Source organism: Aquarana catesbeiana, linkage group LG04 (assembly GCF_042186555.1).
Source record: "Aquarana catesbeiana isolate 2022-GZ linkage group LG04, ASM4218655v1, whole genome shotgun sequence".
In the NCBI taxonomy this organism is placed as follows: domain Eukaryota; kingdom Metazoa; phylum Chordata; class Amphibia; order Anura; family Ranidae; genus Aquarana; species Aquarana catesbeiana.
The window spans coordinates 588,164,595-588,176,892 of NC_133327.1; the positions used below are offsets into that span (position 1 = coordinate 588,164,595).

Consider the following 12,298-nt stretch of genomic DNA (forward strand, 5'->3'; position numbering starts at 1 on the left):
GCACTTTCAGGCCCAAGGTGGAATTCTATCTAGCGCTGTAACTCAACCCCCCTCCCGTCGGAGAGGTAGTTCCAGGGCCCGCCTTGTTTGTCTTTTCCCCCTTTCTTTTGTCCTCCTTCCCCTACTCCCCCCATCTCCCTCCCCTCTCCTCCAGTCCAGATTTCACAGTTTTTATTGAATAATAGGTTAATTTTGTTGTTGCTCTAGTTATGTTTTTCCTGGGGATCAACTGCCACTGCTCTTCTTCTTGTGTAGATCTTTCTTTTCTTAGAGATGTCTCCCTTGTATTGTCCGGTATTTGAATTTCCAATTTTTTACAGAAATCAGTAGTTTCTTCTATGAACCTAAGTTTTGCAGTACGTCCATTTCTCCTACCAAACATATGGGGAATCCCCAATTATATTGGATTTCTTGTTCCTGTAGTACCTTCAATAAGAGATTTTAACGTCCTTTTTCTTCTTAAGGTTTCTTGCCTCAAATTTTATTGGTGACTTACCCCCTCACGTTTCCCCATAATCGTTTTTTTTCCTCCCAATTATCGAATCCAACTATAATGTCTCTTAGACTTTCCATTGGAATTCCTTTCAGCCTTTTTATTCTATGAGCTCTTTCAATATCTATTGGATTTGTTTCTTCTTTACCGAGTATTGGGTTAAATATCTTCCTTATTATTTCTGTTAAAACTTCTGGATGGGTGGATTTGGGAAGGCCTCGTATTCTTAAGTTTTTCCTTCTATCTCTGTTCTCTTGATCTTCTAAGCCTGTTCCTGTTGTTCTTTTTTTTAAAGATTTTTTTCTCCTTTAAGTTCTTTTATTATGTTTGTGTGGTGGTCTTTTTTTTTGCACTTCCTCTACTCTTGTAAGTATATGACCCAAAATTTTTGTGGATTATTGCCATTTCTGTTTTTAGGGAATTTTCCAGGGCCGCAAACATAGCTTCCATATCTATTTTTGTTGGCAGTTGGGCTGTCCTCTGTTGTTACTCGTCTTTTCCTGCCCCCATGTCTAGGGTCAAGATCCTGTTCTATTCTGGATTCTGAAAGTGTACTTATTTCTAGAGATGTTTTATTCTGGCCTTTTTTCTCTTTTTTTCCTTAGTCTATGTTTGACGCCCTTTAGTATTTTGTTGTTTTTCTGCTGTTTGCTTATCTCCTGTCCCTCCTTGGGTAATAAATTTATTCATAGGGCCGTGGCTGGGTCTTAAGCTAGCACGGAGTGATTTTACTACCGCTCCTTCTCTCGACGACTTCCCCCTCAGGTTTTCCCTTTTATTTATTTCCCCCTTTTTTTTTCTTTGGGGGCCTATATTTTAGTCCTGATTGTCCAGGGGTATGGCAGTATAGGGACCGGAACAGGAAATGGTGGTGGGGTGGTGAGTAGATTTCTCTCTCCACCGTCTTTTTTTTACCGAGAATCACGTAGACTTTTAGTCTCTAGAGTCTTAGTACCTTTATATTTATATCATCTTTGTCCTGTTCCTCCTGTCTTCACAGTGACTGCTAAGCCCCCTAACACGCGATACTCTCAGGGCTCATCAAGATATACATATATATCAAAAAGAGGGGGTACTTAGAGAAATGCAGATTCTTCAGGCCACACCGTATAGATCTTGGTATACTATATATACAGCGCCAAAAGTCTGTTCAAAAATATGCCTCCATATGTATTTATATGCAGGAGACAAGTGTACAGGATGTACTCACCACTCCCACTTTGTTCTGTGTGTTTACGTTTCCTTTAGGATTATTTATGTCTTTTGCTGCCTCCCGAATACCTCTTAACTTTTAACAGTGAAGTGGGGTGGTCAGTCTCTGCCCAGCGGTGTTACCGCGGGATGCTCTCCTCACTCAGGGGACTCCACTCGGCTCTATTCGGCCATCTCCGCTCTCCTCCCGATTACCGCCAGTTCTCTCTGGCTATCTCTGAGCAGCCGAGTGCCCAAGAGCCTCCGCCTCCTCTCGTTCTTTCCAGTCACCCCCGAGTCTAGTTGGCTATGCGGCTCCCCGCGATCCCTGCTCACTGTGCTTTGGCTGAAGGAAAAGAGAAAGGGGGACGCCTCCGTTCCGCCTCACCCCCCCCCTCCACACTCTCCTTGAGTTCTCTCTGTCCCCTAAGTCTCCACACAGCAGCTCGCCGTTCAGTCAGAAGGGGGACAGACCGTCCAAGCGGGACCAACAGGAAGGAGTCATCTCTTCCATCCACGATCCACGCTCCATTCAAGGACATCCACTCACCCCGGCTCACACCAGGTCAGGAGAAGGTACAGCACAGGCAGGGAGTTTAGGTTAGGTCCGAGACGGGACAAGGCATAAGCAGCCTAGTGTTATTCAATTAGAGGGGATTGGAGACCCAGAGCTCCTACGGCGTGCTCCCTGCCAGCACCATTACTAGACTCCTCAACCTCAGGATGCTTTTTTTAAGCCTATATTATTCATTCACATTTGTATCCCTTTATAGATAACTAGAAGACGGATCCATCATTTGAATATTCCAAAATTGGAGTAATAAGTTTCCTGAATTAAAGTGACTGTAAAGGACTTTTTTTTTTTTTTTTTAAATAGCAAACATATCATACCTCCACTATACAGCTCTTCTGGGCTCCCCCGGCGGCTCTCGCAGCTCCTCCCCACATCTGATAACCCCCTCGGAGAAGCGCTTCCCTAAGGGGGTTACCTTGGGGGCGCGCTCCCAAGTCCAGCATTTGCGTCTATAGACACAGAATGCCAGACTCGGCCCCGCCCCCCGGCGCCTGCGCCATTGGATTTGATTGACAGCAGTGGGAGCCAATGGCTGCACTGCTATCAATCTATCCAATCAAGAGTCGGGAGCCCTTGGAGAGAAAGAAAGCGTGTCCACGCCGACTGACTGAAGGGGTTAAGGTAAGTAAAACGGGGGGGGGGGGCTAGAGGGCCGGTGAATGCCAGGTGTTTTTTCACCTTAATGAATAGGATGCACTAAGGTGAAAAAACATGAACCTTCACAACCCCTTTAAGCACATTCAGTGTTGGAAACTAAAACAATCCTTGTGTCTCTTCAGATCTTCTTTCATAAATACTTCCCTGCCTTGGTGGAGATAAGTAACTCTTTACAAGGGCTTGGAACTTCTGCTGTGCTCACGCACTTTGGATTGAATAAGTCTTGAGAATATACAGTTCCCTGCTAGGGTGGAAATTCAGTTCATGGAACTCCCAGTATAGTAAACCACATCATATTTATTAATCAATCATAAAAGTTTTGTTAAAATGGCCACACTGGCCTCTGGGGGAAAAACAAATTTGTGTGTATACTGTTGTCTGGATGGACCTCTTATAATAAACCATGTACCATAAACAGCTGAGAACGAGAACACAGTCTGTGTGAGCCAGTAGGCCGACATGTGTACATGGGGAGGAGTGGCTAGTAGGAGGGTCCTGTGATGTAGTTACTTATTCTGAGCTCCATAACAGTCCACGTCCAAACATTCTAGGTGGAATATAGACCAAAAACAGAATAGTGAGGAGCACATGGTAAATGTGCGCTGTACACTACAGACTGGAGACGTATAATAAATTCACATAAAAACGGTAAAACTAGTAGTAAGAATAAATAATGGAAGGTACCATATCAATATAGAGACAAATCAATGATTGATTCGTGGTGAACATTGAAGCAAAATATATATATATATATACTGTATATATATATATATATATATATATATATATATATATATATATATATATATATATATATATATATATATAGAGAGAGAGAGAGAGAGAGACATAAAAATAGATACAAACATGTAAATATAAAATTAGGCATAAAATAAAATAATAAAAAAAAAATAAATAAAATAAATAAATAAGTAACAATGCATATAGGAAACCTGTGAGTGATGTTGGATACACAGAGAAACACTGAAAGACACTGAAAAACCATCTCTCGCCACTTGATATATCAAGTTGTGTTTACGTACAAAGAAAATGCGTACGCGTGGCTACCAGCACAAAGGAAGCTGTGCAGGAACAAAGTGTGGATGTGAAAAATTGAGCACAGAATGCACATCAAAGGGCACAGGTGTGACCATACAGTTGTAAAAATACGTCCACATAGACAGAAAAATAAACATAGATAGAAAGATGGGGCCCACCTAAGTGCACGTGACATGTGCCTATACTAAATAGGCATCATGTCAGTAGGGTGGAATACACAGTTAGTGTAGCATAGTGACAGGGAGTGTCACATGTGAACAGATCGAAATATAAACTATGCATGTGAGCTATGCAAGTACAGGGGTGCAGTGGTGTTAGTTGCTAGAAGTGGGGATGCCAGTCTGGTAAGCTGATGTGAAATCGCACCTACTTACATGGTAGAATGGGAAAGTGTTATGTATTCCTTTTCCGGTGATGCAGGACTGTTGGGTATGCCTGCAGAGGGAGAGGAGAGATGAACAGGGGGAAGGGGAGAGGGTCCTGAGATAAGGGGTCCTTCAGGACACTGGTAAATTGATATAGATAGGTGCAAAGTATAACTGACCTGTCTCCAAAGATGTATGGGGGAGTGCTGCAGCCTGCACACTACCCTGGGGGCAGGGAACCGTGTGATTCGTGGAGTGGGAAGGTTTAGAAAGTGTCCTTGGATAGTGCCAGAGCCGCAGGTGCCTGAAGAGCTGTCTCTCCGTGTGAGACACAGGACATGCCAGAAAGTTTTAAATGTCGGTGGGGGGCGGGTCTGGGTGTGGGCTAGTTGTATTAGTGGCCATCATGGGGAGGTGGGTGTGGCCTGCCGATGAAACGCACGCCAAGTGAAATGGGCATGGCTGTGCGCTTCAAGAGGCGATCACATGACTGGTCACCTGTCAGCTGACAGGGGAGAGCGAGCCGGCAGGGTCCATTTAGTGTATGAGCCGAGGCACTGTGTCCCCTGAAAGACGGCACACGGGCGGCTCTCATGTGTGGGCCCCCAGTGATGAAAAATAGAGGGAAGGAAAGAAACAACAAAATGGGAGAGAATAGGGGAATGGTATTCCTGTCCATGTAGGAGCACTGGGGGAGTGTGTGCACGAAGTGCAGGCACACATGATGTTCAAGAATTGGCATTTAACCAAGTCCATACCCCAGAGTGCAAACATACAAAGATGCATGTAGCTTGTGTTTACACAAGAATATAAAGGATGTTGGTATAGTATAATAATGCAATTTTATATATATATATATATATATATATATATATATATATATATATACACACACACACACACACACATACACACACACACACACATATAAACATAAACATATATTTGAAGGAAGATGTGTGTGGTGCACTGGATAGGTGTAAAAATGGTTAAAAAAGGAACTTTTAAATAAAAACGAAAAAAAAAAAATGAAATAAATGTATGTACGTCAATTAAATGTGTAGAAATAATGATGTTATTGGGCTGTAAGGGACACTGTATGGAGGATGTGATGTGTAGTGGGATGGGTATGGATGGAGATGGGAGCACAAGGGGGGGGGGGCAAAGGGGGAAAAGGCGGGGAGGGGGGAAAAGGGAGGGAAAAAAACAAGTGAAAGGCGGGGGGAAACAATGGGACAGGGGAGGAGGGCTGTGGTAATGTATGATGGTACAGAGCCTGCATTTAGATAACCCTGTGGATTTCTAAATCCTCATCCATTCCGTCAGGGACCATTGACCCAAGGGTGAAAATCCAGAATGATTCTTGTCTACAAAGTTTGCAAAATCTCCTCCCATTGTCATCGTCTTTTTTAATGGCTTCAATGCCAAACACTTTGAGGCCTGTTGGGTTGCCATCATGGAGTTCTCTGAAATGGCTAGGTACTGAGTAGCTGTGACTCTTATTTTTCATAGACCGATGGTGAGTGTTGCTATTGATCATGCTACATTTGTGCTCGCTGAATCTTGTCCTAAGTGGGCGTGTTGTGCGCCCAACATACAGTAAGCCACATGGACAAATTAAACCATAGATTAAGTAGGATGTGCCACAATTGATGAACTGTCTGATTTTGTGGTTCCGGCCGTCGGACCTCAAAACTTCTTTTTTACGGTGTGTCATAAAGGCACAAGCTCCACAATTTTTTGTTCCACACTTGTAGTTTCCCTTCTGATCAAATATGGATGTCCAATGGCCAGTGGGGGTCTTTGATTTAGAGGTTTTTGTACTCTACTTGGAGCTATTAAACTTCTAAGGTCTTTTGATTTTCGAAATACAACTTCCGGTTTAGATGGTAGAACTAGGTTGAGGATGGGGTCCTGTTTGAGAATGTTCCAATTCTTCTGGATGGCTCTCTGTATGTCAAAGGCTTTGGTATTATATTGTGTACTGAATCTGATAGAGTTAGAGACATTTCTGTCGATAGTCTGCTTGTTTTCCCTTGTTTTGTTAGCCACCATTGCCATAGTTACTGAGGGATGTTCATCATACTGTGTCCAGTATTTAGAAAAGGCTTGTTCAATGAGAGATTCTTCATAGCCCTTCTCGAGAAATTTCTTTTTTAGAATAGACCCTTGTTTTTCGTAGTCGCATCTTTTTGTACAGGTTTTCTTCAGCCTGCAGAATTGTCCATAGGGGATGTTGCGGATCCACTTGGGATGATGATGGCTTTTCGCATGAAGGTACGAGTTCCCTGCACTAGGTTTGAAATGGGTTTTTGACAGGATATTGCCTTCTTCATCGATTTGCAGGTCCAGATCTAGAAAGACGAGTGATGTTTCGTCGACCACGTGAGTAAAGGAGATACCAAATGTATTGGAGTTGCAGTGTTCCAGAAATTTGTTTAGATCTGTGTATGATCCGTCCCAAATGATTAGAATATCATCCTTGTATCTGGTATAGAGAGCAAGTTGGTCTTTGAAGGGGTTATTGGCCCAGATGAAAGCGTCTTCCCACATACCCATGAAAAGGTTAGCGTAGCTGGGAGCAAATTTTGCTCCCATGGCAGTCTAAACCTTCCCACTCCACGGGTCACATGGTTCCCTGCCCCCAGGGACTTGTGCAGGCTGCAGCACTCCCCCATACATCTTTGGAGACAAGTCAGTTATACTTTGCACCTATCTATATCAATCTACCAGTGTCCTGAAGGACCCTCTATCTCAGGTCGCTCTCCCCTTCCCCCTGTTCATCTCTCCTATCCCTCTGCAGGCATACCCAACAGTCCTGCACCACCGGAAAAGGAATACATAACACTTTCCCATTATACCATGTAAGTAGGTGCGATTTCACATCAGCTTACCAGACTGACATCCCCATTTCTAGCAACTAACACCACTGCACCCCTGTACTCGCATAGCTCACATGCATAGTTTATACACTATCTGTGTATTCCACCCTACTGACATGATGCCTATTTAGTATAGGCACATGTCACGTGCACTTAGGTGGGCCCCATCTTTCTATCTATGTATATTTTTCTGTCTATGTGGATGTATTTTTACAACTGTATGGTCACACCTGTGCCCTTTGATGTGCATTCTGTGCTCATTTTTTCACATCCACACTTTGTTCCTGCACAGCTTCCTTTGTGCTGGTAGCCACGCGTACGCATGTTCTTTATACGTAAACACAACTTGACATATCAAGTGGCGAGAGGTTTTTCAGTGTCTTTCAGTGTTTCTCTGTGTATCCAACATCACTCACAGGTTTCCTATATGCATTGTTACCTATTTATTTATTTTTATTTTATTTTATGCCTAATTTTATATTTACATGTTTGTATCTATTTTTATCCTTCTCTCTCTCTCTATATATATATATTAGTTAATGTTTTTTGCTTCAATGTTCACCACGAATCAATCGATTTGTCTCTATATTGATATGGTACCTTCCATTATTTATTTTTACTACTATTTTTACTGTTTTTATGTGAATTTATTATACGTCTCCAGTCTGTAGTGTACAGCGCACATTTACCATGTGCTCCTTACTATTCTGTTTTTGGTCTACAGTCCACCTAGAACGTTTGGACGTGGACTGTTATGTAGCTCAGAATAAGTAACTGTACATCACAGGACATACCCTCCTACTAGCCACTCCTCCCCATGTACACATGTCGGCCTACTGGCTCACACAGACTGTGTTCCCGTTCTCTCAGGCTCTGATGAAGAGGTCACCCTCGAAATGTGTCAGCCTTTTTTAAACATCTGCCTCTACATGGGCATATCCCCATTTTACCTTTAAGTATATATTTTGTCACCTGTTTTTATGAAAGTAGTATTTGTATTATTCAGATGGTTATATTTGTTTGTTTGTATTCCATTTTACATGATTAAACCAAAGATGTTTTGATGTAAGCGGTTGCTCACGCGTCCTCCATCCACCTCCTTCCACACAGTCCCGGGTAGTCACCTGTGGAAGACACGGTATACGTGGTCGGGGGGCCAGAGATGACGTCACAAGGCCGCGCCAGGCATCCGAGCTGGTAGAGCCGGAGAGTCAAAACAGGGCCAATCCTGACATCCGAGCTTTGGGATTTAAGGATAACGTCACAAGGCAGCACCAAGGTTGGGCAAGGCCAGGGAGGAGCTGCTAAAAAAGGTGTCGGGTGGAACGCACACCAGGGTGTTGCAAGACCCATACGAGAACGTGTTTCATGTGCATGCACTTTCTCAAGTAACGTGACACTCATCACAACGAATTATGAGGGTTAAAAAACTTCAGCGGCACCCCCCCGGTCTTGCCCGATCTTGGAGCTGCCTTGTGACGTCATCTTCAACTCCCGAAGCTCGGCTGTCAGGCTCTGCCCTGTTTGGACTCTCCATCTCTTGCAGCTCAGATGTCCAGCGTGGTCTTCTGACATCATATTCGGCCCCCGAAGCTTGTATGCCGTGTCTGCACAGGTGACTACCCAGGAGTTACATATCCCATTTCTTAATACCGTGTATTGCCCCTTTTAACATCAATGACAGCTTGAAGTCTTTTGTGGTATTTGTGGGTGAGGCTCTTCATTTTCTCAGATGGTAAAGCTGCCCATTCCTCTTGGCAAAAAGCCTCCAGTTCCTGTAAATTCTTGGGCTGTCTTGCATGAACTGCACATTTGAGATCTCCCCAGAGTGGCTCAATGATATTGAGGTCAGGAGAATGAGATGGCCACTCCAGAACCTTCACTTTATTCTGCTGTATCCAATGACAGTTTGACTTGGCCTTCTGTTTTGGATCATTGTCATGTTGGAATGTCCAAGTACGTCCCATGCGCAGCTTCCTGGCTGATGAATGCAAATGTTCCTCCAGTATTTTTTGATACCATACTGCATTCATCTTGCCAACAATTTTGCCCAAATGTCCTGTGCCTTTGCAGCTCACACATCCCCAAAACATCAGCGATCCACCTCCGTACCTTTCATCATAGGCCTTGTTGACTCCTCTCCAAATGTGGTGTTTATGGTTGTGGCCAAAAAGCTCAATTTTGGTCTCATCACTCCAAATGACTTTGTGCCAGAAAGTTTGAGGCTTGTCTCTGTGCTGTTTGGCGTATTGTAAGATACTTTGTGGTATTTACGTAGTAATGGCTTTCTTCTGGTGACTCGACCATGCAGCCCATCTTTCTTCAAGTGCCTCCTTATTGTGCATCTTGAAACAGCCACATCACATGCTTTCAAAGAGTCCTGTATTTCACCTGAAGTTATTTTTTGGTTTTTCTTTGCATCCTGAAAAATTTTTTTGGCAGTTCTGACTGAAATTTTAGTTGGTCTACCTGACCGTGGTTTGGTTTCAACAGAACCCCACAATTTTCCTCTTCTTAATTCGAAATTTGAACACTGCTGATTGGCATTTTCAATTCCTTGAGTATCTTTTTATATCCCTTTCCTGTTTTATACAGTTCAACTACTTTTTCCTGCAGATCCTTTGACAATTCTTTTGCTTTCCCCATGACTCAGAATCCAAAAACTTCAGTGCAGCACTGAATGAAGGATGCAAGGGTCTGTCAGGAGTCCAGAAACTCATTGCTCTTTTATACACAAATTACAAGCAAACAGATCACAGGTGAGGATGGTTAATAGCCATTCAAACCCCTTTGTGTCAATTTGTATGCATGTTATCAGGCCAAAATCTGCAAGGGTGTGTAAACTTATGAGCACAACTGTATTTCCTGAAGATCCTTTTGCTTTACACAACTCTAACAACCCCTAAATAGAGCAGGAGGACATTATGAAGAATAGGTAATGGATAGTTTAATGTAAAAAAGAACAAACAGAATGTTGCTTATAGAGTGTCGATTGTTAACATGTTCTTTGACATGATAAAAACATATTTCAAGCCTTTGCTTATGCCAAAATGGTTAAAGTTGGAACATTCTGCTCTACAGGAAATCTTACAAAAACCCAACTTGTTAAAATAACTAGGCACATTGATTATCAAAACAGGCATCTCCTACCTGCTGAGTTTTCATTTCATCATTCAGTATCAATGCGCTGGCAAAACCTGCTGGAACACCGCCTTTCAAAATCCCACGTTCTTTCAAGAAAGATACATGGCCAAGCAGATGGTTTCTCAATAATGGAGAGATAGTCCTGGAAATAAAAATTGACAAACTAAGAAGATCCCTATCTTATGTATCTCTGTATATTAGCAGTGTAAATTAAAAACGAAATGCTTGTTTTATTTTTTTGTTTGCGTTACACAGAAAATATCCATTTAAAACGTATGCTGCTATTTTACTACACTATCTTTTATTCCAAGGTCATTCAGTTTTATACTTCCAGCAGTAAATAACCCATGAACACTTTTCACTCTAATCCAAGCAAGAAAACAACTGAAACATTTTGAAATTCAGATTGAGAAAAATCAGACTTTTGCAAGAAATAAAGTTCATCTAATACATACCTTGGTTTACATTGACTGCCCATGGGCTGAATCGCCTTTTTTAAACTCCTGTATATGAGAGCCATTACCATTACCTATAGCAAGAGGAATGAGATTCTAAAGAGGGATAAGTAGAGTTAGATATTCCAGAGGGAAAAAATTACATCTGTACATTGGAGATGAAGCCATTGGGTAGTCCAAGCCATCAAGATCTGTTCATAACCAAATTATTATTCTGGTGGAATAACGCTTTACATTTCTCTTCCTATTATTTTATCATCAGTATATATCTGTGCATGACAAACTACTTGTGAGTTACTAGTAAGTCAGAAGTCTGACACAACTATAATCACTGTAAAACCTCTCATATTGTCACTGCAAATTTTCCCCAGTTTTCCTGAAGCCAGCAGCACAATGCACATTTGTAAGGAACGGCACTGTGCTTTATTAATGGGAAACATATATACATTTTTTAAAGCAACAGTGTGACCATACAGATTTTTAAATGAGACCCTATGTATTCTTGCTTAAGATTTCCAGTTTTTAAGAACAGTTTTCTTTTTGTAAAGTTTCTGGATGAAGGAGGAATGATAAAACCCAAGAAGAATAGCAAAGAAGATGTTTAGAGCTTCCAGGAACATAGAAAAGGACAGTACCACATCTTCACCGGAAACCCCCTAATGGTGGCAGGCACTCCAACAATGTGGTTCATGAGATGAACTGGCTCACAGAAAGGGTAGCTAAAGAGACACATTGAAAGTACCAGTCATTGGACAAGTTCATAATTGGGCACAAACAAGGATCCTATCCAGTCATGGAGAGATGGGACAAAAGGGTCAGGGAGGAACCTAGTCAGAAAGTATAGTGCAAAGAGCAAACAAAGTTATTGTATGTAGCAAGGATCAGTTAAGGTGAGTCCATATACAAATAATTCTGACAGTCAACTAGATGCAGATCAAATAGCTCTTAAATAAAGGGAACCTAACCAATCAAAGTCAAACCTGATGTGCAGATGACCAAAGTCAAACTTCTAGAAGACACCTGAGGGCATAAAGGGCAAACTGATACAGGTATCTGAACTCTAGGTATGTGGGATGGAAAAACAGCAATACACTGGAAATGCACCAGAGGAAACCTGCGCAAAGGGAGCTGATGGAGAAACATCTAAAAAATAAGGCAACAATCACCAATTCACAGACAGCTGCTCAACCATGACCCAGGTCGCTGATTGTGATGAGAACAACGGTCAACCAAAAAGCAGATGAGTTGCTGCATTAGCTGCAATGAGTATTTCTTCTGCTGTAACACAGATTAAATTGAGAACAACTCCTTTGATCTTAAAGAATCTTGTGAAATCTAGCTCAGACCTAGTTGATACCAAACTATGTCTAAATTTCCTCTTAGAAAAAAAAAAAAATAATCTCTATACTTACCTGCTCTGTGCAATGGAATTGCACTGAGCGGCCCCAAATCTCCACTCCACTCCAGTGGGTACAGAG

The 12,298-nt window shown here is 42.2% G+C and overlaps 1 protein-coding gene across 4 annotated transcripts in view; it reads right to left on the reverse strand.

The window, feature by feature from the left end:
* Positions 1 to 12,298, reverse strand: part of KIZ (kizuna centrosomal protein) — a 385,513-nt gene that overhangs the window by 216,261 nt on the left and 156,954 nt on the right. For all 4 annotated transcript variants that reach the window (XM_073628139.1, XM_073628140.1, XM_073628141.1 and 1 more), the window contains one exon: positions 10,372 to 10,507. In XM_073628139.1, the coding sequence (XP_073484240.1) occupies positions 10,372 to 10,507 (136 nt within the window). The remainder of the gene's footprint in view (positions 1 to 10,371; positions 10,508 to 12,298) is intronic.